General features: G+C 37.8%; 1 protein-coding gene across 1 annotated transcript; it reads left to right on the top strand.

The window, feature by feature from the left end:
- Nucleotides 1–1730: 1730 nt before the first annotated feature.
- On the top strand, nt 1731–23945 carry pdia4.L (protein disulfide isomerase family A member 4 L homeolog). Its single transcript, NM_001094862.1, is given in 10 exon segments — nt 1731–1854; nt 6996–7161; nt 8368–8573; nt 10399–10537; nt 14420–14625; nt 15127–15285; nt 18690–18841; nt 21045–21201; nt 21503–21736; nt 23076–23945. Coding segments are annotated over 10 exon segments (1914 nt in total). The 5' UTR covers nt 1731–1772; the 3' UTR covers nt 23489–23945.
- Nucleotides 23946–25373: the final 1428 nt, after the last annotated feature.

The raw sequence follows: 25373 nt of genomic DNA, 5'->3' as shown, positions 1-25373 counted from the left end.
GTGTCTATACCCCACTGCTTTCACTATATAATTTGGTTGGGGTTAGAGTCCCTGCTGTAAAATTCATTGGGTACCATATCCACTGCATATATTATAATAAGGCTGCCAGTACGCCTCATGCAGTATAAGTGTGCTTGTAGTGGAATAACCTCAGAGTATAAAATATTTGGTGGTGTCATTACTGCCTTGGTACTATATTATATGCTTGAAATGCCAGTGTCATCTTCTGTTCTTACTGCATAATAGGTCTCATAACCCCATGCCTAGAAACCAGCAAACTATTGGTCTACTGCTGAATAACCTTAAAGTGATACTGACACGTTCCTATAAAAATCATAGGAACGTGTCAGTATCAAGTTAATGCCCCCCTCAAAGCCACCCCCGCAAACCTGCATTCACCCGACCCTTCGACACTGTTAAAAGACCTTCTGAGCCGTTTCAGTAACGCTGGGCTGGGGGCGGCGTGATCCTTCCATAGGCTGAATACAAATGAAAACAGGAATTAAGCCTACGGAAGGATCGCCCCCAGCCCAGTGTCACTGAAGCAATCCCAAGATCTGTTACCAGTGTCAGCAGGTCGGCAGCACACAGGTTCGCGGGACTCTAGGCGGCTTTGCGGGGGGCTTTTCGGGGAACTAGTCCGGATGCAGCATTTACTTCATACTGACAAGTTCCTATGATTTTAAAGGAACGTGTTAGTATTGCTTTAAGGTTTGACTGACATTTCATTAATCAATGTGCTAAGCTGGATATAGCAAACCAAAAAGTGATGGTCAGCAGCATCATCTCCATAAAATCACAAATTTTATTGAGATCTAATGAATGACGCATTTTGGGCATTACCATAGGTGTGGAGATGCTGCTGCTGCTGAGTGTCACTATTTGGTTTTCTTTATTCATACATCCAAACTGTCCTGTTTTTTGTGGGACAGTCCTGATCTTGACAGCTCAACCCACAGTCCCACATTGTTACTGAAATGTCCCGACCTTCTTTTTGCTCTCCTGCTCTCCTGTGAGTTTGAGTACTAGTTTATTTTTCACTACTCTGGATATATCTGCCTCATAAATGTTAATGTATTCCGAGGCAGACACGTCAGCTTTCATTTGCTTCTGTGATTTAACAAAATCTGATTTTAGCTTCTTGATTTTCATAAGATGTTAAATACTTAACACGACCACCACAGCAATATATTTATTTTCTTACTATATGAAAGCCCAGAACATCACAGAACGTTACTACACGTGTCCCTGTAGCGCCCTTCAACCAATCACTGCTTAACCACCAATTCCTTCCCAAAACCCGTCCCTAGACCAATCAAACATTGACGGGTTCACTATCAGAGCCTCGCCTCCGTAAAGTGGCAGCGTACGATTGGCGGCTGCGATAGACAGCCAATAGGCGTGAGGCAGCTCAGAAGAACGCGACGTAGCGTTTATTCAGCGTATTCAAATTAAGGAAACACATCTCGCGAAGACTTGAATGCACAGAATGATGCATGAACTGCGCTGTCCATGCAAAAACTCACACAAATAACCAATAATTTATGGTTTATAATGAGCCCTATGATTGCCGCTAGCACCCAATGTAGAACTACATGTCGCCAAATGAATTGTTAAACTGTTGAGGCGTGCCAGGGGGGAGGAGGGAGCCTAGCTAGCCAATCACGGGCTTATTGATTTTCGCGGGGCGTTTCCGCCTTCATTTACGTTGCATATTAGCAGAGCGGTTTGATAAGTGAATGGGTGTTTCGGAAGTGCGTTTTGAGTGCGATATGGAGAAGAAGGCTTATCTTTTGTTGCTTCTATTGGGGTTAGCGCATGTCGCTATCGTTACCTGTGATCAGGAGGAGAAAGGTAAGGGCAGTGCTGAAACGGTATCGGTGGCAGAAAACACCAGTCCAAAGTTTTGGAAACCTCTCTAAAAGTTTACTATGGGCAGTAACTAAAGTCACTTTAGAATGGGATGCAATTCGTTCGTAGGATTGGTCTAATCCTTACTTATTTGGTTTAGATGACTGTTTTCCAAAAATCTTGAAAACGGCCACAAAAGCAAAGCAATCTCTTTGTTCCAATAAATATAGTGTTGCAGCGCTAAATCATCTCCTGGCTATGTGTGACAGAGAAAGTGAGAATAAACAAGTATAAAACAGAAGGCTGAAGTACATGAGCCCCATGTTATGTGTTGTGATTTATTACATTCAGTATTGCCGAACTGTAAATTGAGTGAAATCATAGAAAAGCTCATATTTCTTTGAAATGTTCCAGTATTCTATGGGCAAAAAACACTGGCAATTATATGTTAAAAGTATATTGTTATGTATTAAATTGTAACCATGTTAACCTGATATACATTAGTATAAAATAGAAGTGTATTCGGTTTTTTTATTTGTAATTTATTTAGTCTTTACAGATTTATTATTATTCTGCAGAAGACCGCATTATTAAAGTTCTGCTTTTTGCGGGGTCCCAATAAATGTTTCTAAATCCGTTTTGCTTCCTGTCCATGGTGGCAATTCTATTGTAACTGACATCTGAGGTGCAGCCCCAGCTACAATGACAAGTATTGAGTTAATTGGGCTAGCCTTATTTACCCTCCTATTTTCTATTTACAAGCTTTTAACTAGTTTACCTGGTTACATTTTATTGTATACTGATGATACATTTTGCCACACAAGCAATAAACTTTAGTTACGGTTTAAAGCATTTGTTTTTTCAAATTCACATTCTGTTCACTGTATACAGCCAGTATTTGGTTTATAGCTTCAGTACTGAGACTTCTGGATCATAAAATATAACAATGGGTTTAATGGTCTTTATCCTTGTGTCTTACTTTGATTTGTGTTCCTTAATGTTGTATGGTGGCTGCATTCGAGAAAGTGCACTGGATTTCAGCTACTGTTGGCCAAAAGTTAAGAGCAACACGATTCAATAACAATTCAAAGTTTCCTATCCACCAGAGGTTGTAGTAAAGTTTGTTACCATGTACTTTGACCCATACAACCTCAGTTTAATTTAATTCAATCTTAAACTTGTACAAAAGGCTGAGCACATACCAACCAGCGACAATGGCAGGCCTGTTCCTCCAAGTTCATTCCACAAAACAATTGTGGTTAATAAGGTTAGGTTCAGAAATGCAGATAGTAGAAAATCCTAAAACTAGTTTTTATGTTCTATTCCTTTTTAAATTGGATTTGTATGTCAAAAAATGCAGTTGTGCAATGTAATTTTAGTTCTTCGAGTATCTTCAACTTGATTTTTATGACTTAAAGGACCAGAAACATCAAAAAAGTTTTTTAAAATATTTGTTAGTATACATTGAAATAAAACCCACCAAGACATATGAAACTTTAAAACCACAAAGTCTTTATTAAGAAATAACTTACCGAAACTCTGCTTGTGCTTCTCTTTAGAAAGCGATCGTGCGATCCATCGTGTGATACTCGATTTCTCCTCCCTGCATTCGCTATAAGAGCCAGGGAGGAGAAATCGAGTGCCGAGATGGATCATCGCCGTGTCACCTTTTCTGAAGAGAAGCGGAGTTTCAGTAAGTTATTTCTTAATAAAGGCTTTGCGATTTTAAAGTTTCATTTGACTTGATGGTTTTTTTTGGTTTTTTTTCTATTTATACTAACATTTTTTTTTACATTTTTTTTCATGTTACTGGTCCTAATGTTAACAGTATGCAGTTTCAAGGTGTGTACATTGTGTTTCTCTGAAATTAAGGCATAGTTTACTTTCCAAATAGTTTTTTCCACTTATGCTGTTTTCTTAGTTTAGTACACTAGAAATATTTTTTCTCTCTTGATTTTCCCCCCCCTAACTTTTGAAGTTTAATGCATTAAAGGGCAAGCCAACCCCAAAATAAAAAATGTCTAATAAAAAATTCTAAATGACTTCCCATTAAACATTTAGAAAAAAATTTCAGTGCTTTTAAAGTTAATTGTAAAAACAATTGCTATTAAATGCAGCATCTGCTTAAGTCCTGATTGTTACTTTTTAAACAATGTTGCAAAAGACTTTGTTCCCCAGCAAAGGCAGGTCTGTTAATCTGCTGGTTTGTCTTACAATGAGCCTCTAGGACATAGAATACAAAAAAATGGACAGACAAACCCTGTTTTCAATAGCAATACATATATAAATAACTTAAAAACCATAGAAAATTTGTAATGAATGTGTATTGTAAAGTTGCTTAGAATTATGTTTTCTTTTATTCGTCAAAACATTACTGGACTTTATCTTTAAATTACTGAATCAACTTTTTATTTTGGTATTTTATTTGCTGAAAATTCATCTGCTGAGATATGTATCACCCAATGTAGCAAATTAGTTTAGAGAGCCATAAGGGAATGCATATTTCGCTTTCATTGTATTATGAATGGAAAGTAATGCAAAATGTTGCTTTTAAAAAAAAAAATGCAATAAAGTTTGACTGCAACAGAATGGAATTCTAAATAGTGATGTGCGAATTTATTCGCCAGGCGCGAATTTGCGGCGAATTTCGCGGAAAAAATTCGCCGGCGTCAAAATTTTTTTTTCAAAAAACGGGCGCCGGCGTAAAAAACGGGCGCCGGCGTCAAAAACGAGACGCCGGCGCCGTTTCACGAATTTTTCGCGCGAAATTCGCGAATTTTTCGGCGAAGCGAAACGGCGCAAATTCGCCCATCACTAATTCTAAACACACATGCATACACTTCTCTAATGCATTCAGAATTGTCTCAAACCAACATCAATTTCCCAAAAGAATGCCCATGTATAAGAGCCCAAATGGACTCCTGCTAACAAAACAATCCGAACAAAGTGTTTGAGGGGTGTATACTAGTAATCCATCTGCCTCTCAACGACTAACCATGGAATAGCTTGAGTTTTCTATTTAGCTTAAGAACAAAAAAAAACAGGTTTTTGGAGTTTTCTTTTGTGATCAAAACAAAATGTTTGGAACAAGTCCTATTCATTGATTTCAATATATACTGCCCTTAAAGGAATTGTTCAGAGTAAAAATAAAAACTGGGTAAATAGATAAGCTGTGCAATGTATAAAGGCTGGAGTGATTTGATGTATAACATGTCAGTCAGAACACTACTTCCTGCTTTTAGTTTACACTGACTGGTTACCATGCAGTAACCAATCAGCGACATGAGGGGGGGGGGCGGCACATGTGTCATATCTATAGCTTTTGAATCTGAGCTGAATGCTGAGGATCAATTACAAACTCACTGAACAGATATGTCCCATGTGGCCCCCCTTCAAGTCGCTGACTAGCTCAGAGTTATAGAGCTGAAAAGCAGGAAGTTGGATTTTGGCTGTTTTATTAGACATCTGTTCACTCCAGCCTTTATATATTATATTTTTGGCTAACTAACTATATTCAAAACATTTTTTATTATGCACAGACTATCTATATTTACTCAGTTTTTATTTTCACACTGAACTGTTCCTCTAAACTCCGCATACTCTGTAGTACCTGGATACAGAAAATCAAAGATGTCTCCCATTCCCAGCATGTCACTGTTACTTACATGGGAATGTACTAGATACAGGGCATGAATAGCATTTTCTGTAATTGGCATCTACAATTATGTTTCCCAAGGGAATCTTCTGTGCCTGTGAGGTGTCTAATTGACCTGTAATAAGTACTTGTTATTGTGCCTATTATGTGACAAATGTCTCAGTGGGAATATTTGGTTACTGTAAATATTTTGACATCAAAAAGCTGTTGGATCCAATATCTTGTTTTACATTAATTGTTAATGTGCACATTTTTACAGAATATTTCTAATTTTGTATTTTTTAAATTCTCTAATGTTACAAAAATGATAGCTTGATTATTTCGTTTTGCTGTTTTTCAATGCTTAAAGGGAATGAAATGGCATCCCTGTATGGTTAGAGATTCAGATAGAATCCCTTTAAAATAACCTATGTTGTAATATACTATACTTTGCTTTTTACCTGTCAAAAGATATAAAAGATCTAGGTCCGTTACTCCTGAAATGAATGCGGTCGATGGCTGCTTTATCTATGTTGGGGATTGAGAGCCAATAGAAAGCATGTTGCCTAAGCATTATGCCACTCTAGTTGGCATATATACTCATTTACTATTGGCATACAAATAGAGCAGCCAGCAAGCACTTTCAGGAGTATTAGAGCTGGGGTAGCCAGAGCTATCTTTTAATATGTAAAAAGAATATAATTGCAATATAATTTAAAAAAATCTGTAAACCTGGCCATACATTTAGCAAAAGTATCTTGTGAAATGAGGTTGTTTTTGGTATGTGTATGGCTGCCCATGTACTATGGATACATATTGGTTTTGGCAGGTTTAAAAATTTCACTCCCTTGTCTGCCAGTGCACTTGCTAAGTGAAGCGGAACCACAGCCATACAATGGAACCTCATACTCCAAACATCCATTTAAAGGGGATGTATAGGCAAATAAATAGAAAAACATTGACAAAATGTCTAGCCCCATGTCGGTTTTCAAAATTGAATATAAGAAAAATCTGTTTGCTCTTTTGAGAAATGGATTTCAGTTCAGAATTCTGCTGGAGTAGCACTATTAACTGATGCGTTTTCCGATGACAGGATCCCTTTAAGAAAGTTAAAAGATGGTGACCCCTGTGGGCAACTTTGAAAGCATAAGTCATTTGTTTAATTAGGCTTCTGGTGCAGTAAGTTTATGTTTAGTATACAAAATACAGCATTTGTAGCATTATTCTATTTTAGACTTTTGTTTCCCTTTAAATGGTTGGGCTGATAAGTACGGCAGTGTACCTGGTTGGCCCGTGTATTTCTGCCATTTATATGATGCCAATCCATACTCTTTAAAATTAAAATCAGTCTGGTATAAGATGTCATGAAGTACATCAAATGTTTAAAATAATAGTTTTCAAAAATTTTGACATTTTGTTTATTTGCTGTCTAAAACTATGGAAAAAATCAGTTGTAATGTGCTGTGTACATTTTTTTTTTTTTTTTTTTTTTTTATGTGTGTCAAAACAGACCCAAAGGAACACCACAACAATGTGGATGCCAATGAGGATGAAGCAGAAGTGGAGGATGAAACACAAGTGAAGGATGAAAATGGCGTTTTGGTGCTGACTGATGCAAACTTTGACATTTTTGTTACTGACAAAGACATAGTACTTCTAGAATTTTATGCACCCTGGTAAACTTTATTTTACTTAACTATATATACAAAACAAACAAGGGAAAGTTAAATATATTGATAATGGGTTGAGTGCAGAGGACTCTTGTATTTATATATCTATATATCTATATCTATATCATGTTTGTGGCTGAAACAAAAAGATGATGTATGAAAGATGTTCGAGTAGTACAAAGTGCTTTGCCTCTCAGTAATAGAACATAACTGCTCTTGATGTGCTGAAATATATTTTGAGGCTTGTCATGCATAATTATATCTCCCATGTCCTAGTCCTTGAGACTTCAAGTACAACACTAGAGCGCAGTTGGCCAGACTTGTGTGTATCCTCAAAATAGATAAACACTACTTAGATTCTCTCACATCCCCATGCTTCATACACCCAAGTTTTTTGTACCCATGCTGGAGAGCAATGGGATGTCCTTGGGCATAAACAGCAGGGCTTTAATCCTGAACTTACTTTTGCAAATTCATGCACAGCACAAAGGTGGGGGTCAGTGACCTCTTGGCTGAGGATGGATAAGGGTTTAGGATACACTGCTGCTGTCCTGGTATGCATATGGATACACATATATGGAAATAATACTGCAGGCATATTGTGACAAAGGGTAGTCCCAGTGGGAATTTTTTTTATATGAAAACAGATTTATAGCATCCAGGCTGAGGTATTGGCTCCTTTAAATCTAAAGGATAAGACAGGGACCTGTAGCAAGTTTGGAGAGTACCGTTGTCCATTAATTAGCAGGTAGAACATTAGTGGGAAACTGGGTATGATGTGGGCGTGTAGAGAGCTTGGAGAGGTTTTGAGGGAAAGACTGGATTTCTAACATATTACCTCTGACATTGGTGCGAGACTGCCTTGTGACAGCAGTGTGGACTTTTGTGTTTGTTGAAAACTACAGTCTGGTGAGACCCTGTTATTTTGATTTGTTTTTCCCTCTCTTCAGCACAGAAGTTGTGTTTTTGTTTTCTTTTGTGTGCTGTAAAATTAAACCAATTTTTTTGCAAACCTCCGTTGGGTGTCGTGTCTGTGGAACTGTTTCTTGTCCCCTACCCACTGCTTCAAGCAATTCGGCACAATATTTTAAAACAATAATACAATTTTAAAGGTAGCTTTTTCTAGCTTAAATAAGCAAATATGATTTATATACCCCCTTTGTGGTTTCTCTATTTTAATGTAGGCATTCTCGTTTCTTATTTATGTATTAGGTGTGGACACTGCAAGCAGTTTGCTCCAGAATATGAAAAGATTGCCAGTGCTCTGAACCAAAATGACCCTCCGGTTCCAGTTGCAAAAATTGATGCCACGGTAGCAACTAATATTGCCGGTAGATATGACATTAGTGGGTATCCTACAATCAAGATCTTAAAGAAAGGCCAACCCATTGATTACGATGGTGCAAGAACACAGGAAGGTGAAACAAATTTACGCTGTCTACATTAACCGAATCTGTCTGTTTTTTCTGTCTGCTTTTCTTTTTCTCTATCTGCCTCTGAGGATTGGGCTACAGTGATGAGCCTTATGTACTGGACTGCTGCACTGCCCTAAACTTACAGGAATTCCCATTGCACCAATGTTTTGCCTCTGAATCTCCATATCTCATGGAGACTCATTCCGTGAAGGTAACTTCAGCAGGCAACACAGAGGATATTTATTAGCACTTGGCAATGCTCCTTCAGAGAACTTTTAGCAGCCCAGAACAATGTGTGTTTGCTTGGCCATCAGAGACTGGTTCATTGATAATACAATGTATCAAGCAGGAGTAAAAGGTTAGACTTCTATGATAATGTAAAACATGTTCAGACAAATGGATTCCCTGATAAGAGGACATAACCTATGGAGAACTGTCGGTAAAAATTAATACAGTGTTCAGTTGTAGAGGGGAAGACTACCCTGACAGGGTGCAGACAGCAGGTGTCACGGAGGAGTAAGACCATTATGGGTTGAACAGACTGGTGGGGGGTCTTGAGCAGGAGCCATTGAAAAAGTATTCCCCAACAATGTCTGTGGTTGTTGGCAATTGGTAAAACCTAGACTACAGGGGCTTAGAGCAAGATCCAAGGTATTGTGTTCCCCACAGAGGTCTCCAAGGTATAACTATACAGATACAGTACAAGTCTCAGACAGGTAAGCCAGTGAAGAGGCTAAGGGGACAAGAGCCAGAATGTAAAATTCCCGAACTGTGCCTCATAATTGGCCTAATTCTATCAGGGATATAGACAATCATGCCCAAATGTGGTTGTCTCTTAATAGAACAAAACTGTTATAAACATAGCACATATCAGAGGGACCATTAATGGAATATGGTTTAACCTACATTATTGGTCATTATATCACAGCACACTAAGTGGTGGAGTCAACATTCATTTTGTTTGGAAGCTTCTGGCTTCTACTCTCAGATTCATTTACATATGGGTGTATAGTTACTTTGGCAACTAACAGACTTTTTGGAACTTTTTTCAGGGGAGGGGTTATTAGGTCTGCTCTTTGTACAGCACTCTAACCTTGATAAAGGTTTCTGTTGAGACTGTAAAGTTGGTTCAATAAATTTATTTAGCTGAAATATATTACAGCAGGGTCTAATAAAGTGGACTAACACTGGAAATAAGTATTGAACATATGAAGAAAAGGAGGTCCAAAATTGGACTCTTTGGATGTCATTGCACATGCCATGTTTGGAGGAGAAATGGCACTGCGCATAACCCCAAAAACACCATACCAACAGTGACGTTTGGAGGTGGGAACATCATAGTGTTGGGTGGTTTTTCAGCATATGGTACTGGCAGACTTCATATAATTGAGGGTGGACATTTCAGCAAGACAATTATCCCAAACACACAGCCAAGGAAACTCTCAAATAGTTTCAGAGATAGAAAATATAGATGCTAGAATGGCGCAATCAATCACCCAACTTGAATCCAGTTGAAAATCTATGGAAAGAACTGACTATCAGAGTTCATTGAAGAGTTCCATTAAAAATATATTTACTGAGAAAACCATTTATGTGTTCAATACTTATTTTCCCTGCTGTATATACGCAAAGATCTAAATTGGTCATGTATTCGAGAGACTGAAGCAAGGCCTGCATGTATAGAGACAAATTGCTGAAAAGGGGGTAATAAAGACTATAATCTGAAATTAAACTTCTGCGCATTTTTTTTATCTAATGTTGTTATATCCCTTCACAGGGCTTTCAAATGAAAACCTAAATAGTTATGAGTATAAACTTTATTTTTCAGCACTTGTGGCAAAAGTAAAAGAAATTGCCCAACCTGATTGGAAGCCACCTCCTGAAGCAACCATTGTATTGACCACAGACAACTTTGATGAAGTAGTTAACAATGCAGACATCATACTGGTTGAATTTTATGCACCTTGGTAAGTACGTTATAGCAGAGATTTCGTTTATAGTTTTGGATTAAAGATTTGTAATTTCTTTTGTGTATGTGAAGTTCTTGAATTGCATATGGACAATATGTTAATTCCTAAATAGATTTTGCTAAAATATACTAGTTTTATAACTTTTAAGGGGCAGTATATTAAAATGAGTTCAGTGAATAGGCCTTTGGCTACTTTTTGCTTGGGGTTTTTTTTTTTTTTTTTTTTGAATTTTTAAGATAAACAGTGAATATAGAATAGCTTCAATTTACATATGGTTCCCGCAAACTAATTGGATTTCCTGATCAGATAATCCCCCTGTATAATGGATTCGTGCTGATCTGTAGACCAAAAAAGTTAAAGAATGTGAATGTATTTCCTGTATAAGTTCTAATTATTTTGTTTATATTAGGCTTTTTAAAAAAGTGTCTACAAAGATGTATACGGCCCGTTAAAGGACCATTAACATTAAAAATATATATTTTTTAAATATCTGTTAGTATACAATGAAAAAAAACCCACCAAGACAAATTAAACTTTAAAATAGCAAAGGCTTTATTAAGAAATAACTTGCAGAAACTCCGCTTCCGCTCCTCTTTAGAAAACACGACAGGGCGCTTGATTTCTCCTCCCTGGCTATTCTGACAACGTGTCCTCTGCCCCCATCTCCTTCTCCAGCTCTTCTTCATCCTCCTTCCAGGAGCAGCAGTAGGAAGACTGTGTCGGCGGGCTCCCCTTTGGCTTCACAAGAGGTGCAGGAAGGTAGAGGAGGTCAGCACGTCCATTCCAGCCTGGCCGAACCGGTGCCGATACTGCCTCCTCCTGCGCATACACAGCATATGAGTCCGGGAGCAAATATAAAAAATAAAATAGAATTAGCAGGCGTTGGATTCGTATCTCTTCATTTTTGCAGATTGTGATCCACACCTAGTCTACTATGATAATCAAGCTGAAGGGTGTGCAGGATTGTCCGGACACCATGGGGTTGTTCGGTTACAATATAATTGGTTCCTCTAAAGGTGTAAATTTCCTAGTTTTGCAGCGAGTTGTAACCTTGTAGCTACATTTGTGGAAGAGGCACGAGGATTCACTTTAGAATGAAGTTTTAAAAAATAAAAATCTCTGATCTGATATCTGTTTCTATTTTATAATCGAAGTCGCTAACTTTAAATCACAAGGGGTGCAGGAAGGTAGAGGAGGGCAGTGCGTCCATTCCGGGCTGGCCGAACTGGTGCCGATACAGGTGTGAGTGTTCAGCGTGGAACTTCGGTGAATGCTGTGTTAAGGCAGCAGTTGTGTTCCTTATATTCATTGCTTGTATTGTGATTTAAATTTGGCAACTTAGATTATAAAATAGAAACAAATATCAGATCAGAAATGTTACTTTTTAAAACTTCATTCTAAATTGAATCCTCGTGCATCTTCCACAAATGTAGCTGCAAAACTAGGAAATTTACACCTATAGAGGAACTAATTATATCATACCCGAACAACCCCATGGTGTCCGGACAGTCCCGCATACCCTTCAAGCTTGATTATCATGGTAGACTAGGTGCAGATCACAATCTGCACAAATGGAAGAGATACGAATCCTAAGCCTGCTGATTCAATACTATTTTTTTTTTTATATAACAGCCTTGCTCCCGGGCTCAATTGCTGTGAATGCGCAGGAGGAGGTATCGGCACCGGTTCGGCCAGGCTGGAATGGACGCGCTGCCCTCCTCTACCTCCCTGCTCCTCTTGTGGAGCCAATGGGGAGCCCGCCAACATCCAGTGTCGGACTGGCCTGGCGGGATACCGGGAAAAAACCCGGTGGGCCCCCGCCGGGCCAGAACCTTTTTTTGGAAATTTTTTTTTTTTTTATTTTCGGCGATGCGCAGCGCCGAGTGGCGTTGTTGCACATGCGCGCCGAACTGAGTTATTGCTCAAGCGCGCCAAACGCCGTTGTTGCGCTTGCGCGTCAAACGCCGTTGTTGCGCAAGCGCGCCGAACGGCTGGGCCGACTGGTTTTAGTAGGGGGGCGTGGGGCCCCTGGACAGCAGTCCCGGCCTTTCTACTGCTGCTCCTGGGAGGAGGATGAAGAAAAGCTGGAGAAGGAGATGGGGGCAGAGGACACACTGTCAGTAGAATATCCAGGGAGGAGAAATCAAGCGCCACAGGATGGATGGTCGCCTTTTCTTAAGATGATCGGAAGCTGAGTTTCTGTAAGTTATTTCTTAATAAAGGTTTTGCTATTTAATTTGTCTTGGTGTTTTTTTTTTCATTGTATACTAACTAATTTTTAAAAAAAATGTTTTTGATGTTACTGGTCCTTTAAGACTTTGCTGTTTTATATGTGCCTTATAACTTTGTATTCCTCACCTTGTAGACACTACAGTTTAAAAATTAATTTTATGTGTGCACAAATATGAACTTAACAGTGGGCTACCAATTTATAACTTGCGTTATTTTAAAAAAAGTGAATCATGCTTGTGACACGCAAGTGCCTGGCATAAGTATATATTGTATTCTAATTTAAAAGGTACTTGTAACCCTAAGAAATAATTCCTAATACTATTTTATCATGTAAGTTGAGCAAAATAAACATTACTTCTATATAAATTATTTAAATCTTATTTCCTTCATTCTTTTGGAATCCACATTCACTGCATACAGACAGGTGCCATTTTGAGGACACTGCTATTAAAAAAAGCTTTTAATTTTTCCTAAAATGCATAGGCTATGCAATTATAGATAGCAGGACTCATTTAAAATGCACCACACATTGTGCAAACTGCAAAAAAGAGCCACAATCAGTCATTTAAAAAAGAATAAATAAATAAAACCCTTGGTTTGTAAATGACACCTAGTGAGTAGAGAGGAGGAATGTGATAAGGCAGTGACACCAGTGAAAAATGCAGAAAGACTTCTGTGCCATAGCCATAGAGGCATGGAGGGCATGTGAGGGGTCCCTGTGTGTACATGGCATCTCCAGCATGTGGAGCAATCATTTGATTTTTAAAGACTGGAGTGGTTCACACTTCATATGTGTGAGAAGTTTCTAAGAGGAGGGTTGTCTGATTTCGATAGGAGTTCAGTAGTTGGTTGATGTGTGTAAGTGCAACTAAAACAATAAAAATCCAGATATGAGCAACTTAGACACTTAATACATACTCACTCAACACTTGCACTGACTTGCTCTCCCACACGCAACTAGATAAATTTAGAACAGAGTTTCTAGAATATGCATGGTGGTTCCTGACATGAAGAAATGAGTACCATAATGTAGCTTTACCAACCAATTTTTGTTATTATGAAAGTCTCGGCTCAGTGGAAATTTATGGTTACCGATGAGGTGTTAAGAAATTGCTGTATACACTACATATATGAGACAGGCTAGACAATTTAAATTATCACTTTTATCAGTAATCGCTCTGCCTTTATTCGATAGCCAGTGAATGGCCCATAATTTTGTCTTTTTTTTGATAGACCTAGAGTTTGTGTTCCATGAAAAGCCCAGTATATCCACCTATTAATAAAGAATGCCCTAAAATAACTTAGAGTTTGGTAGGCCTAATCCACTGTTTTAATTTTAATTTTTTTATTTTTGCTGTGGTTTGCAGCCATCAATTTTGAGTGCTGTTCTAGAATTGCTATTAGACCACATACAGTATATCAAGTGGCTAGGATTTTTAGTTTGGGTAGTAACTGTTTTGGGTTAAGACATGGGATGGTCTGGAACAGACTAAATTATCAATAGCCCTGGGAAACACACATAATGGTTTAATTTACTTGGGGAACCTTACACATTGACACCCCACTGTGAAAGTATTATTGGCTGTAAAAGGCTGAACTGCACATTTGCATTGTAGATTTATTACCTCATGCGTCTCTGTGCTCCAGGTGTGGACATTGTAAAAAGCTTGCACCAGAATATGAGAAGGCAGCACAAGAGCTTAGTAAACGTTCCCCACCCATACCATTGGCAAAGGTTGATGCAACTGTTGAAAGTAGCTTGGGGAGTAAATATGGAGTCACTGGCTTTCCCACGCTGAAGATTTTCCGCAAAGGCAAGGCTTTTGATTACAATGGACCAAGAGAAAAATACGGTATTATTGCATTTTTAAATCTTATTTACTTTAACTGCCAACCTGTTTTCCATAAATGCATTTATCAATTGCCAAGCAATGTTTCAACATTTTGTGTATTTACTTGGGGTAACAGTTTCTCTAGGAACTTTATATTGAGTTTTTAGGACAGTTTTGTGATCCAAATCTATAGCAAAATACAAACATATTAAAGAAGCACAATCATATGTACTGAACACTAAATATTTATTCTTCATTAACAGTTTTTTTTTTTTTTTATTCCACTGATGTCATGAGACACACTAGTTAGTAACTTGAAGGTTGCTTGCAGTTCCATTGTTTTGAGCTCATTTGACCTCTTTTCCTGCTAGTTTGATTTTAAAGGTATATAGTAGCTGAAAAAAACTAGGCACAGTGTAGCCAATTTTTATATGTATTCTTTAAGCAATTTCATAATATCCTTTAAATTGTTTGTTATTGAATCATGGTATAATTAAACTTTATACATTTAATTTTTTGCAGGTATTGTTGACTATATGACTGAGCAGGCTGGCCCACCGTCAAAACAGATCCAAGCTGTCAAGCAGGTGCATGAATTCTTTAGAGATGGAGATGATGTTGGTGTTCTTGGTGTTTTTAGTGGCGAGGAAGACCATGCTTACCAGCTTTACCAAGATGCAGGTATATGCACGTTTCAATTAAAACTGTAGTGAGTAAATAAACCTCAGCCCAAACTGAATGTTAAAACCTACAAGGGGTAATTTACCAAGTGCAGAAAGTAACAGACGGCACAAGTATGCATTATATGTTTTGGCTGCCCTCTTATTTAAAAGGGGGAGGAGGTGTCTCCCTGCCCGATCCTAATTTGCTTTTCATAAGCATTTTTCATTTGCTGCAAGGTACCGAGCAACACTATGCCCCAGACATGTGCTTGGTAAATGAGCACCAAAGGCTGCGATTTTGCACCACATAATGCATGGCTGCTGGCAGCTGAAGGAGCACACTAATAAAAGTCTAAGGTGATCACGGGGATGCAGGGAGGAGGCCAGACCGCAAACAACATTCTCTTTGGACTTTAAATCCCCAGGATCAGTCTTAGGACAGTCCTTTCCCAGGATCAATTGCACATGCCAGTTGGTTCCTTATGGCCCTGTGAAAGAATTTAACCAATACATTTTTGACAATTTTTACCAGCAGGAGTTGCCGACTAGCCGATAAAATACCAGCCAAAATATTTCAAATTTACCGGCAATGTATCTGCTGTTAAATTTGCAACTACCTGTCATTCTGCCCTCAACCCAACCGAAATCCCTGCTGGTTTTCGGAGGCTACAATGTACATTTTAATGAGTAATCAAAATGGTTTCACACTTAAATATAGTATAATTGGTTTTGCACTATAGAAGACGTATTTTCAATATTAGTCTTACTTGGGTTGGTGTCCTTATATGTTGGTGTCCTTCATATACAGTACTCATTCATGAAAACATACATGAAAGATGAGTAACAATAAATGTGTACCATTACAGAGCATTTCTTTTTTTTGATGGGGTCAATAACCCCCATTTGAAAGCTTTAAAAAAAAAAAAGTCAGAAGGCAAATAATTCAAAACCAATAACAAATTAGAGAATGAAGGCTAATTGAAAAGTTGCTTAGAATTATGCATTCTATAGCATACTAAACCTTAAGTTAAAGGTGAACCACCCCTTTAATTAAAAGGATTAAAAACAATATATTTTCATTGTGGTCTTTTCAAAATAGTCATATAATTGTTTTGCTATGTGTTCCGTGGCAATCTATTCAGTATGACTGCAAGAGCTTAAGCAAGTTTTAATATAAAAAGCAACTTTGGACAGATCTGAACTCTCTGACCATCAATCTCACCATTATATATCACATACAGTAATATGAAAAAGTTTGGGAACCCCTCTTTATTCTTTGGAGTTTTGTTTATCATTTGCTGAGCTTTCAAAGTTGCAACTTCCTTTTAATATATAACATGCCTTATGGAAACTGTAGTATTTGAGCAGTGGCATAAAGTTTATTGGATTGGCAGAAAATATCCAATATGCATCATAACAAAATTATCCCATTAAGTCAAAGGAACTGAGAGAAAGCACTCAGAGCAGAATTTACTGCCAAGTTATTTATTTTCACAACATGTTTCGGGCTACTCGCCCTTTATCAAAGTGTAAGCACTTACACTTGATAAAGGGCGAGTAGCCCGAAACATGTTGTGAAAAAAAAAAAATAACTTGGCAGTAAATTCTGCTCTGAGTGCTTTCTCTCAGTTCCTTTGACTTATTGGATAACTGTCTTACACCTGGAGCGGGGGTGCCTCACTGAGATTGAAAGCTCAAACTGACCCCCAATACCCAGTTATCCCTACGTTGATCATAACAAAATTAGACCGGTGCATAAATTTGGGCACCCCAACAGAGATATTATACTTAGTTGAGCCTCCTTTTGCAAGTGTAACAGCCTCTAGATGCCTTTGATGAGTGTCTGAATTCGGGGTGGTGGTATTTTTGACCATTCGTTCATACAAAATCTCTCCAGTTCAATTAACTTGATGGCTGTCGAGCATGGACAGCCTGCTTCAAATCATCCCATAGATTTTCGATGATATTCAAGTCGGGGGACTGCGACAGCCATTCCAGAATATTGTACTTCTGCCTCTGCATAATAAATGCCTTTGTAGATTTCAAAGTGTGTTTAGGGTCATCGCTTGTTGGAATATCCAACCCCTGCGTAACTTCAAATTTGTGACTGAAGCTTGAACATTATCCTGAAGAATTTGTTGATATTGGGTTGAATTCATCCGACCCTCGACTTTAACCAGGGCCACAGTCCCTGAACTAGTCACACAGGCCCACAGCATTATGGAACCTCCACCAAATTTGACAGTAGGTAGCAGGTGTTTTTCTTTTAATGGTGTTCTTCTTCCTACATGCAAAGCTCTTTTCGTTATGACCAAATAACTAACAAAATGTTTGTTTCATCAGTCCAAAGCACTTTGTTCCAAAATGACTGTGGCTTGTCTTTATGAGCTTTTGCATACAACAAGCGACTCTGTTTGTGGCGTGAGTGCAAAGGGCTTCTTTCTCATCACCCTGCCACACAGAAGTTTTTTGTGCAAATTGCACTGAATTGTAGAACGATGTACAGATACACCATCTGCAGCAAGATGTCCCTGCAAGTCTTTGGGTCCTCTGTTACCATTCTCACAACCCTCCGTATATGCCACTCCTGTATTTTTCTTGGCCTGCTAGACCTGGGTTTTACAGCAACTGTTCCTGTGGCCTTCCATTTCCTGATTATATTCCTTACAGCTGAAACTCTGTTTAAACCTCTGAGATCCATTTTGTAGCTTTTTCCAAAACCATGATACTGCACAATCTTTGTTTTCAGATCTTCTAAAAGTTGATTTGAGGATCCCATGCTGTCACTCAATTGGCAATTGGCCACCTTAAATACAGTTTTTGATTGGACATACCTGCTTATGAAGTTCAGTATGACTGTATCTCTGAAGCTGGCCATAGATGCAAAGATTCGGTCGCACGAATCCTCGATTCATACGATTTTCAGACCGTGTGTGGAGAGTCCCACTGAGATCGGTCATTTGGGACCAGGTTAAAAGATTTCTGTCGGCTGGGAATATCTCTGCATGTATTGCCGATCGTATGATTTTCAGAGGGAGACTGTCACTAGCTTTGTCAGACATAACTTTCATACGATTGCTGTCAGGGGCAGAACATTGGTTCTTTTACTACTTTATTTGATCGGAATGGTCGGCCAGCTTGAGTTTCATGAACATCTTATGCTGAATTCTGTGACTCAAGTCTGATCCAATTAAATGTTATCATATCCACACTAGGGTCAATTTCTCTAAGAGTCAATTTAATGGTCTATATTTTGTTGGACTATAGCTTAAGAACTGCATCAGAATGTTATGCCGTCAATCCTGTTGCAGAAGCTTGTCAAATGTAGTAACATGAAGCCAGACTTTAGAAATTGAGTATCTTTAAAACCTGAGCAAAATACTTCAAATATTTAACAGTCTTTCTTGCTTTGTTTTTTTATAGCAAACAGTTTAAGAGAGGATTATAAATTTTACCACACATTCAGCTCAGAAATTTTTAACTCTCTAAAAGTTTCACCTGGTCAGCTAGTAGTCATGCAGCCTGAAAAATTTCAATCAAAATATGAGGCAAAGAAGTACATTCTTAACTTCAAAGTAAGTGGATAATTTAGTGCTTTATTTTCACAGTTCTATTTGACAAGTACTTGCTAATTTGTTAATGTTTTCAGACATATTCATGAAGAGTATATTAAAACTATATTACTGCTGGAAACAGCCCATCTAATTGATAACTACTGATTGATGACTGCCTTCCCCTATAAATGTGCTTCTCATTCCCTGACTTATGTATGGATCAGACTCACTAATGACATAATGGAATCGTCTGACATAAACTTAAGGGGACCTGTAACCCTAACATAAAAAGCTGTATAATAATAAAAGTCCTTTTCAAATTAAATAGGATTGGATTAAAACATCCATGTTAGAAACTCGTTTAAAAATCTCAGCTGTCAATCATATACTACCTGCTCCTCCTCTATGTCTTAGAGACTTTTACTTTTTTACTTAGATGCTTTTATTTTTTATTCTGCACTTCCTAGATGTCACTGCCCTTCTCATATTCCCAATACCCCTTACTGCCTATATTTGTTTGGAGTATGAATGTATGATGGTTTTCGGAATGATGCAAAGCTTGCCTTAATAATAGTATTCACAGAATGACATGTGTCTGCTTGCTGTGAATTTCCAGACTGAAAAAAACAAAGTGTAAATAATTTGTAAACACAATAAAAAAAAAAGAATTTGAAATTATTTCCTAGGGTGACAGATCCCTTCTAAAGCAGTAACTTTGAAACTGAAGGAAGAAATTGGAAGAATAAACCATTTTCTTGGTTTGGATTTCTGATAATAATGATCATGCCTACATCTTATATATTTGTCAAGCACTGTCATTCCTCTGAGAGATTCTCATCTAAACCTGTTCCAAAAAGGAAATCCATTACTTTATCTGGCAAGGGAATAAAATATTAGGAATAGCTAGAGACTACTGGATAAACTAATTGCCATACGTGTTATCAGGCCTCTCCGCATTTAGTCTTGGTTCTGGATCTTCTTATAGAGACATACAGTGTTAATATGGGATTCATGCAGTCTGAATTTTCCCTGAATATGTACCTGTTCCCCATCATACTTCATAAAAAAGCTCTAGATGTAGTTGAAAATGTATTTGGCCTGAACAGATAAGATTTAAACTTATTTGACCTGATAAATCATATATTGCATTGTCATGTTAAGACAACTCAATGAACTATTTGAAACTGAAATAAATGGTATTACAATCTCCTAGTATGCAAACATTACTAAGTTAATAGTGTTTCCTTGTTTCTCCCATATTATTTTATAACGGTTTGTGATTATATTTTTAGGTGTCCATTTTGTAACATCTTTTGTATCTATACACTTATATCTTTTGTAACATTATATATAAAATTGCATACATTTTGTCCTTGTTGCTCTAAAAGGAACCGATATCCTGAAAGTGTGTACTCTGTGCTTTAACCCTCTGTGTGCTGGTTAACCATTTGACTGCTGGTAGGAAGAGTGTTTTCAACTGCATTAACCTTTTTGTCTGTTTTGTGCTTGGTGTGAATCCTTGGCATCTCTCATCACCTAAAGTTTTAGAGTGGTGGCTGTGAGTGTTTGTGTGTGGGTGTTGATCTGTCTTTGGGTACTTACTGGTCATCTAATCTGTGTGTAAAACGGGTGAGAGACTAAGCATGTAACCCCTTATAGTCTCACCTAAAGTCACATGTCAATATTTAAAGGGCTGTGATGTTCTTGTGGAGGAACTGTATTTAAAAAGATGATGCCAATCCCTAACTGTTAGTATGTAACTGAAATCTGTCAATAGCACCATTTTATTTTTACTTTTAACATATTTTACAGGTGATTTATTTGCATGCAAGTTAGTTATGTTTTCTATAGTATTAAATGAATGTAGATGTAGAGTTGCCACCTGTCCTGGACAGACTGGTTTTTGGAAGGACTGCCCTGGTCAAAACTGCCTGCCTAGTATTCCAAAATAGGAAAATCCAGCCCTGCCCCATGACATCAGCTGTTCCATCCCGCAACATCATCTGCCCTGTGATGTCACTGGCCCTCCACCATGCCTCGACTACTTGACCCTGAAATTATTTTGCATAATAAACAACATGCTGGTGATGCTGGAAAAGGCTAATTTTGCATAATAAACAACATACTGGTGATGCTGGAAAATAACCTTCTGTGTTAGCAATAAATTAGCTTAGCTCATATAAAAAAAAGTGTTCAATTCTAAGCTTTTTTATATTTTTTTAAGGACTCTACCACTGCTGATGATATTAAGCAACACATTACAGAACATTCCTTACCTTTGGTTGGACATAGGAAGAGCTCGAATGAAGCCAAAAGATATTCAAAGCGTCCCCTTGTTGTTGTCTACTACAGTGTGGATTTCAGTTTTGATTATCGGACTGGTAGGTCTTGTATCAAGCCAGACAATCAAGCATAAATCGCATGTATGCATGCACATAGTCAGACAGTTTTAGTTACCAATAGACAATAGATCTCTGCATCCGAACAGTAGTTTCCCAAAGTTGCACATTATAAAGGGTGGATTCTGATGATTAACATTTTTAAACATACATGCAATGTCCCTCTAATAGAGGGAAAACCTAATAGGTTAGCCACACCTGTGACTAGTTGGTTATGTGTGTTTGGGTGTGCTAGAAGTATGTATGATATACACTGTTTTGACAACTGTTCATCTATTTTCAGCTACCCAGTATTGGCGAAGTAAAGTCTTGGAGGTTGCAAAAGATTTTTCAGAGTATACATTTGCAATTGCCAATGAAGATGATTATACATCTGAACTGAAAGATTTGGGTTTAAGTGACAGTGGAGAAGAAGTTAATGTTGCCATTTTTGATGCCAGTGGAAAGAAGTATGCCAAAGAACCCGAAGAATTGGATTCTGATGGACTTAGAGACTTTGTAACAGCATTTAAGAAAGGTGGGTATATTTCTACTTGAACAAAGCTGTTCTTAAAGTGGGTCATTTTGGAATCTAGCAACCAAAATATTGATTGAAGGTGAGACTAGATGTTTAGAATAGAGATGTTTGACATTTAACCCCTTAAGTGCCATAGAACATAGAATCTATGTTCTGTGGATAAAAGTGCCACAGAACGTAGATTCTACAGAATGGCTCCATTCCAGCAACACGTTTAATTTATAGAACGCTAATTGTGCATGCAGTGCTGTACAAAAGAAAATATATTACTAAAACAAATGGGTCAAAATAACAATGACCAGATTTAGTTAAACGCTATGCCAGTTCTTTAAGATGTAATTTTTGAGTTCATTTTTAAAAGGGTCTGAAGGTTATTACAATTCAAGGATGACCATGCATCAAGCTCCAATACAGATATTGTGGAGGATATTAAGGTGGAAAACAACAGTGAGAGTACATGTTGTGACCTAGCAGTGACTTTAAGAGGAACAGAGTAGTCTGCCAGGAATGTATGGAGATGCAAAAAAATGAAGGAGCGGGGAGGAAGTAGATGGTGCTATTATTCTATGCATACTGCGCCTATTACTCTGAATGAGTTACTTAATTTTGGAAGCAAAGTGAGAACTTAAAAAATGGCTTTTCAATCCAGGAAGCCCCCATCTCCCACTCCAGTTGGTCTTAATGTCACAAACACAGAATTCAGCAACTTATTTATATGGAGCAAGTCCACCCAGTGGACTAAGTACTTGAAGTTCAAAAAGTAAGATATGTTCCTCCATACTTTATAGAGGGTTAAAGATGCCACCTAAAAGCTGTTTGTAGAACCTCTGCTTTGCATGGAATTCTAGTAAAGATCTGAAATGGAAATGGTCTTCTACCAAGAACAAATTTGCCAATTTATCTTTAAGATTTTTAACAGTGTGGACTCCCATAAATGTTCTGTTTGGCCAGAAACCCTGCCATGTCTGTATATGTGTAGTCTTAACAAATTTAATAGGACTGTTAGTCTGAATAATACTATGCCATGTTAAGCAGGCTCAAAATGTACAGATAAGAAACCCATTTCACAATTTCTAATTTAGCCTTCATATAAGCACTAACATTTGTAACCCTCTGTATCTGTGGCTTCAGGGTGTTTTCCTAATAAATGTGACACTTCTGATATGTTTTCTGTTTAATTCTGATCCTGAACATCCGTATCTCATCAAAAAATAATCCTTGCAAATCAGAATGTGTTGCTTACCAATATGTTTTGACTTAAATGGTTTGTATTTAATATCAATGAAGTGTTTTATTCATGTTCATATCCTCAAACCTGCATTTTGATTTGTTTCTGCAGGAAAGCTGAAGCCTATAATAAAGTCACAACCTGTGCCAAAGAATAACAAAGGCCCTGTTAAAGTTGTAGTTGGAAAAACCTTTGACCAGATTGTAATGGATCCAGAGTCTGATGTTCTCATAGAGTTCTATGCTCCTTGGTGTGGGCACTGCAAGTCATTGGAGCCTATTTACAATGATCTGGGTAAAAAATACAGATCAACACAGGGCCTTATTATTGCAAAAATGGATGCCACTGCCAATGACATTTCCAGTGACAAGTACAAAGTGGAAGGATTCCCTACAATATATTTTGCACCCCAGAATAATAAACAAAACCCAATTAAGTTTTCAGGAGGTAACAGAGATTTGGAAGGCTTTAGCAAGTTTATTGAAGAACATGCAGTTAAACTAAAGAGAAAGGATGAGCTCTGAAGAAGATTGGAACATTTTTTTTTTGTCAAAGTGGAAGGTCATCTTAGAATTACCTTAAAATATGAGGTTGTCAATCGTATTCTGAGACAGTTTTATTTTACTGTTCAAAAATGGACAGATGCATACCAATAAGTTTACATAACTTAAAGATGGAATGCTGAATATCTTAGAATACCATTATGTACTTACTTCATACTGCAGTTATTTTCAAGACATACTTCCACTTTAAATATTCTTTTACTTGGGCCAACATCATTTTAAGTTAATGAGCACTTTATAAGTGGGTGAGACAACATTTTACACTGTTGGAGTTTTTCTGTAAAGTTACTGACATTCTTGTTTCCTAAAAAGAAAGTACATTTTTGTAAAATTGTGGACTTTATTTCTTTCAGCTGACCGTACACTGCTGTCAGCAGCAGAATATTGCTTTAAAAACAATAAAGAAAGAGTCTTAAAATACTTATGTGAAATATATGCATTTAATTGTAATCCATTCACAATTCTTTTGCCCCAGAAACCATCAATTTTTTAATTGCCCCGTCCATCCATTTAGGATTTTAGAATTAACCCCTTAATGCAAACATGTTTAAGGGGTTTATTCATCCAGTCTATTTAAGCCAGGATGTGCCCCATTTCATGAATATGAAATAATTTTTCCAGTCAGTGTCTGCACCTGAAAATTTTTTATTTGCAATGCACTGATTCCCTACTTTTTTAATTTGGCCAAAATATCCATGAAAGATTTCGCTGAATACCAAGCCGAATTTGCATATACAGATTTGAGCAAGATTAAAAAAAGTATGCATGTCTAAAATTTTTGTAAAAATCGGTTTACATTTAAGGTTTGGATTCAGCAAGGCACTCAAGTTTACTCACATTTAAGTCTGATCACATTTACGGTTTTGATTCAGCATTGCGCTCAAGTTTTAGCCCAGGTCTGCAGAAGTACTGGGATTTTGCCAAATCCCAGAAATTGTACATTATTATTTTTTTTCATTATAAAAAGAAATCCAGAATTTCAGATTGCTGTAACTCAGGGGTCTCCAAACTTTTTGCAATAAAGGCCAGCTTTGGTGAATGCTAATTGAGATTGGTTGCAACATCTCTGCAAATTACTTCCTTTCAAAACATAACCCATCAATACAAAACATACCTAAAGCAATTGTTGTAGTGCAGGCCTATTAAGGTTTGTGGCACATGGCGTGTTTTGACCTACTGCAGAGAACAGTGCACTACTAGCTGATGCACATGGAGCAACTTATACTTGTATGAAGATGTTCTATTGAACCATTCTGAATGGATTCATGATTGTATAACTCCCAGCTTTATTAGGAATGTGCCACTATGCCTTTAATAACCGATCTGTTGAGAATCTTTATTTCGAAAATGGTGTCCCTTTGGGCTCTTACGCACAGGTGGTTTTACCTGCGCTCCCCTGCGTAGTGCTTTCTTTCATTCAACCGCAGGGGAGCGCAGGAGTAGACTTACTCAATCATTGTCAAGGGGGCTGTACTCACACAGATGCATGTATGCGCAGAATGCAACATGCTGTGTCCCAAACCTGCATTTGGCGCTTATATGCGTCTGTGTGAGTACAGCCCCCATCAAAACTGAGTGCACTCCCCTGCGGTTGAACGGAAGAAAGCACAACGCAGGGGAGCGCAAGTAAAATGCCCGTGTGTAAGAGCCCTAACAGAGACCTGTGTTTATTGAGACAACTCCTTTCTCAATGTTCAGTAGTTGATGTTGGACATGGATGTTCCACAGTACTGATACATTAAAAATACAGAAAAAAAATGTCAGTGTGTATCAGAACTGTGCCCTGCCCCCCCCCCCCATGCCCAATGCTGGAAGGCAAGGGTGTACTATTCAAAAGAAATATTGG

The sequence above is a fragment of the Xenopus laevis genome, chromosome 6L (assembly GCF_017654675.1).
Source record: "Xenopus laevis strain J_2021 chromosome 6L, Xenopus_laevis_v10.1, whole genome shotgun sequence".
Taxonomy (NCBI): Eukaryota; Metazoa; Chordata; class Amphibia; order Anura; family Pipidae; genus Xenopus; species Xenopus laevis.
The sequence above is the reverse complement of the archived record's forward strand: the minus strand, read 5'-3'. Positions and strand labels throughout refer to the sequence as shown.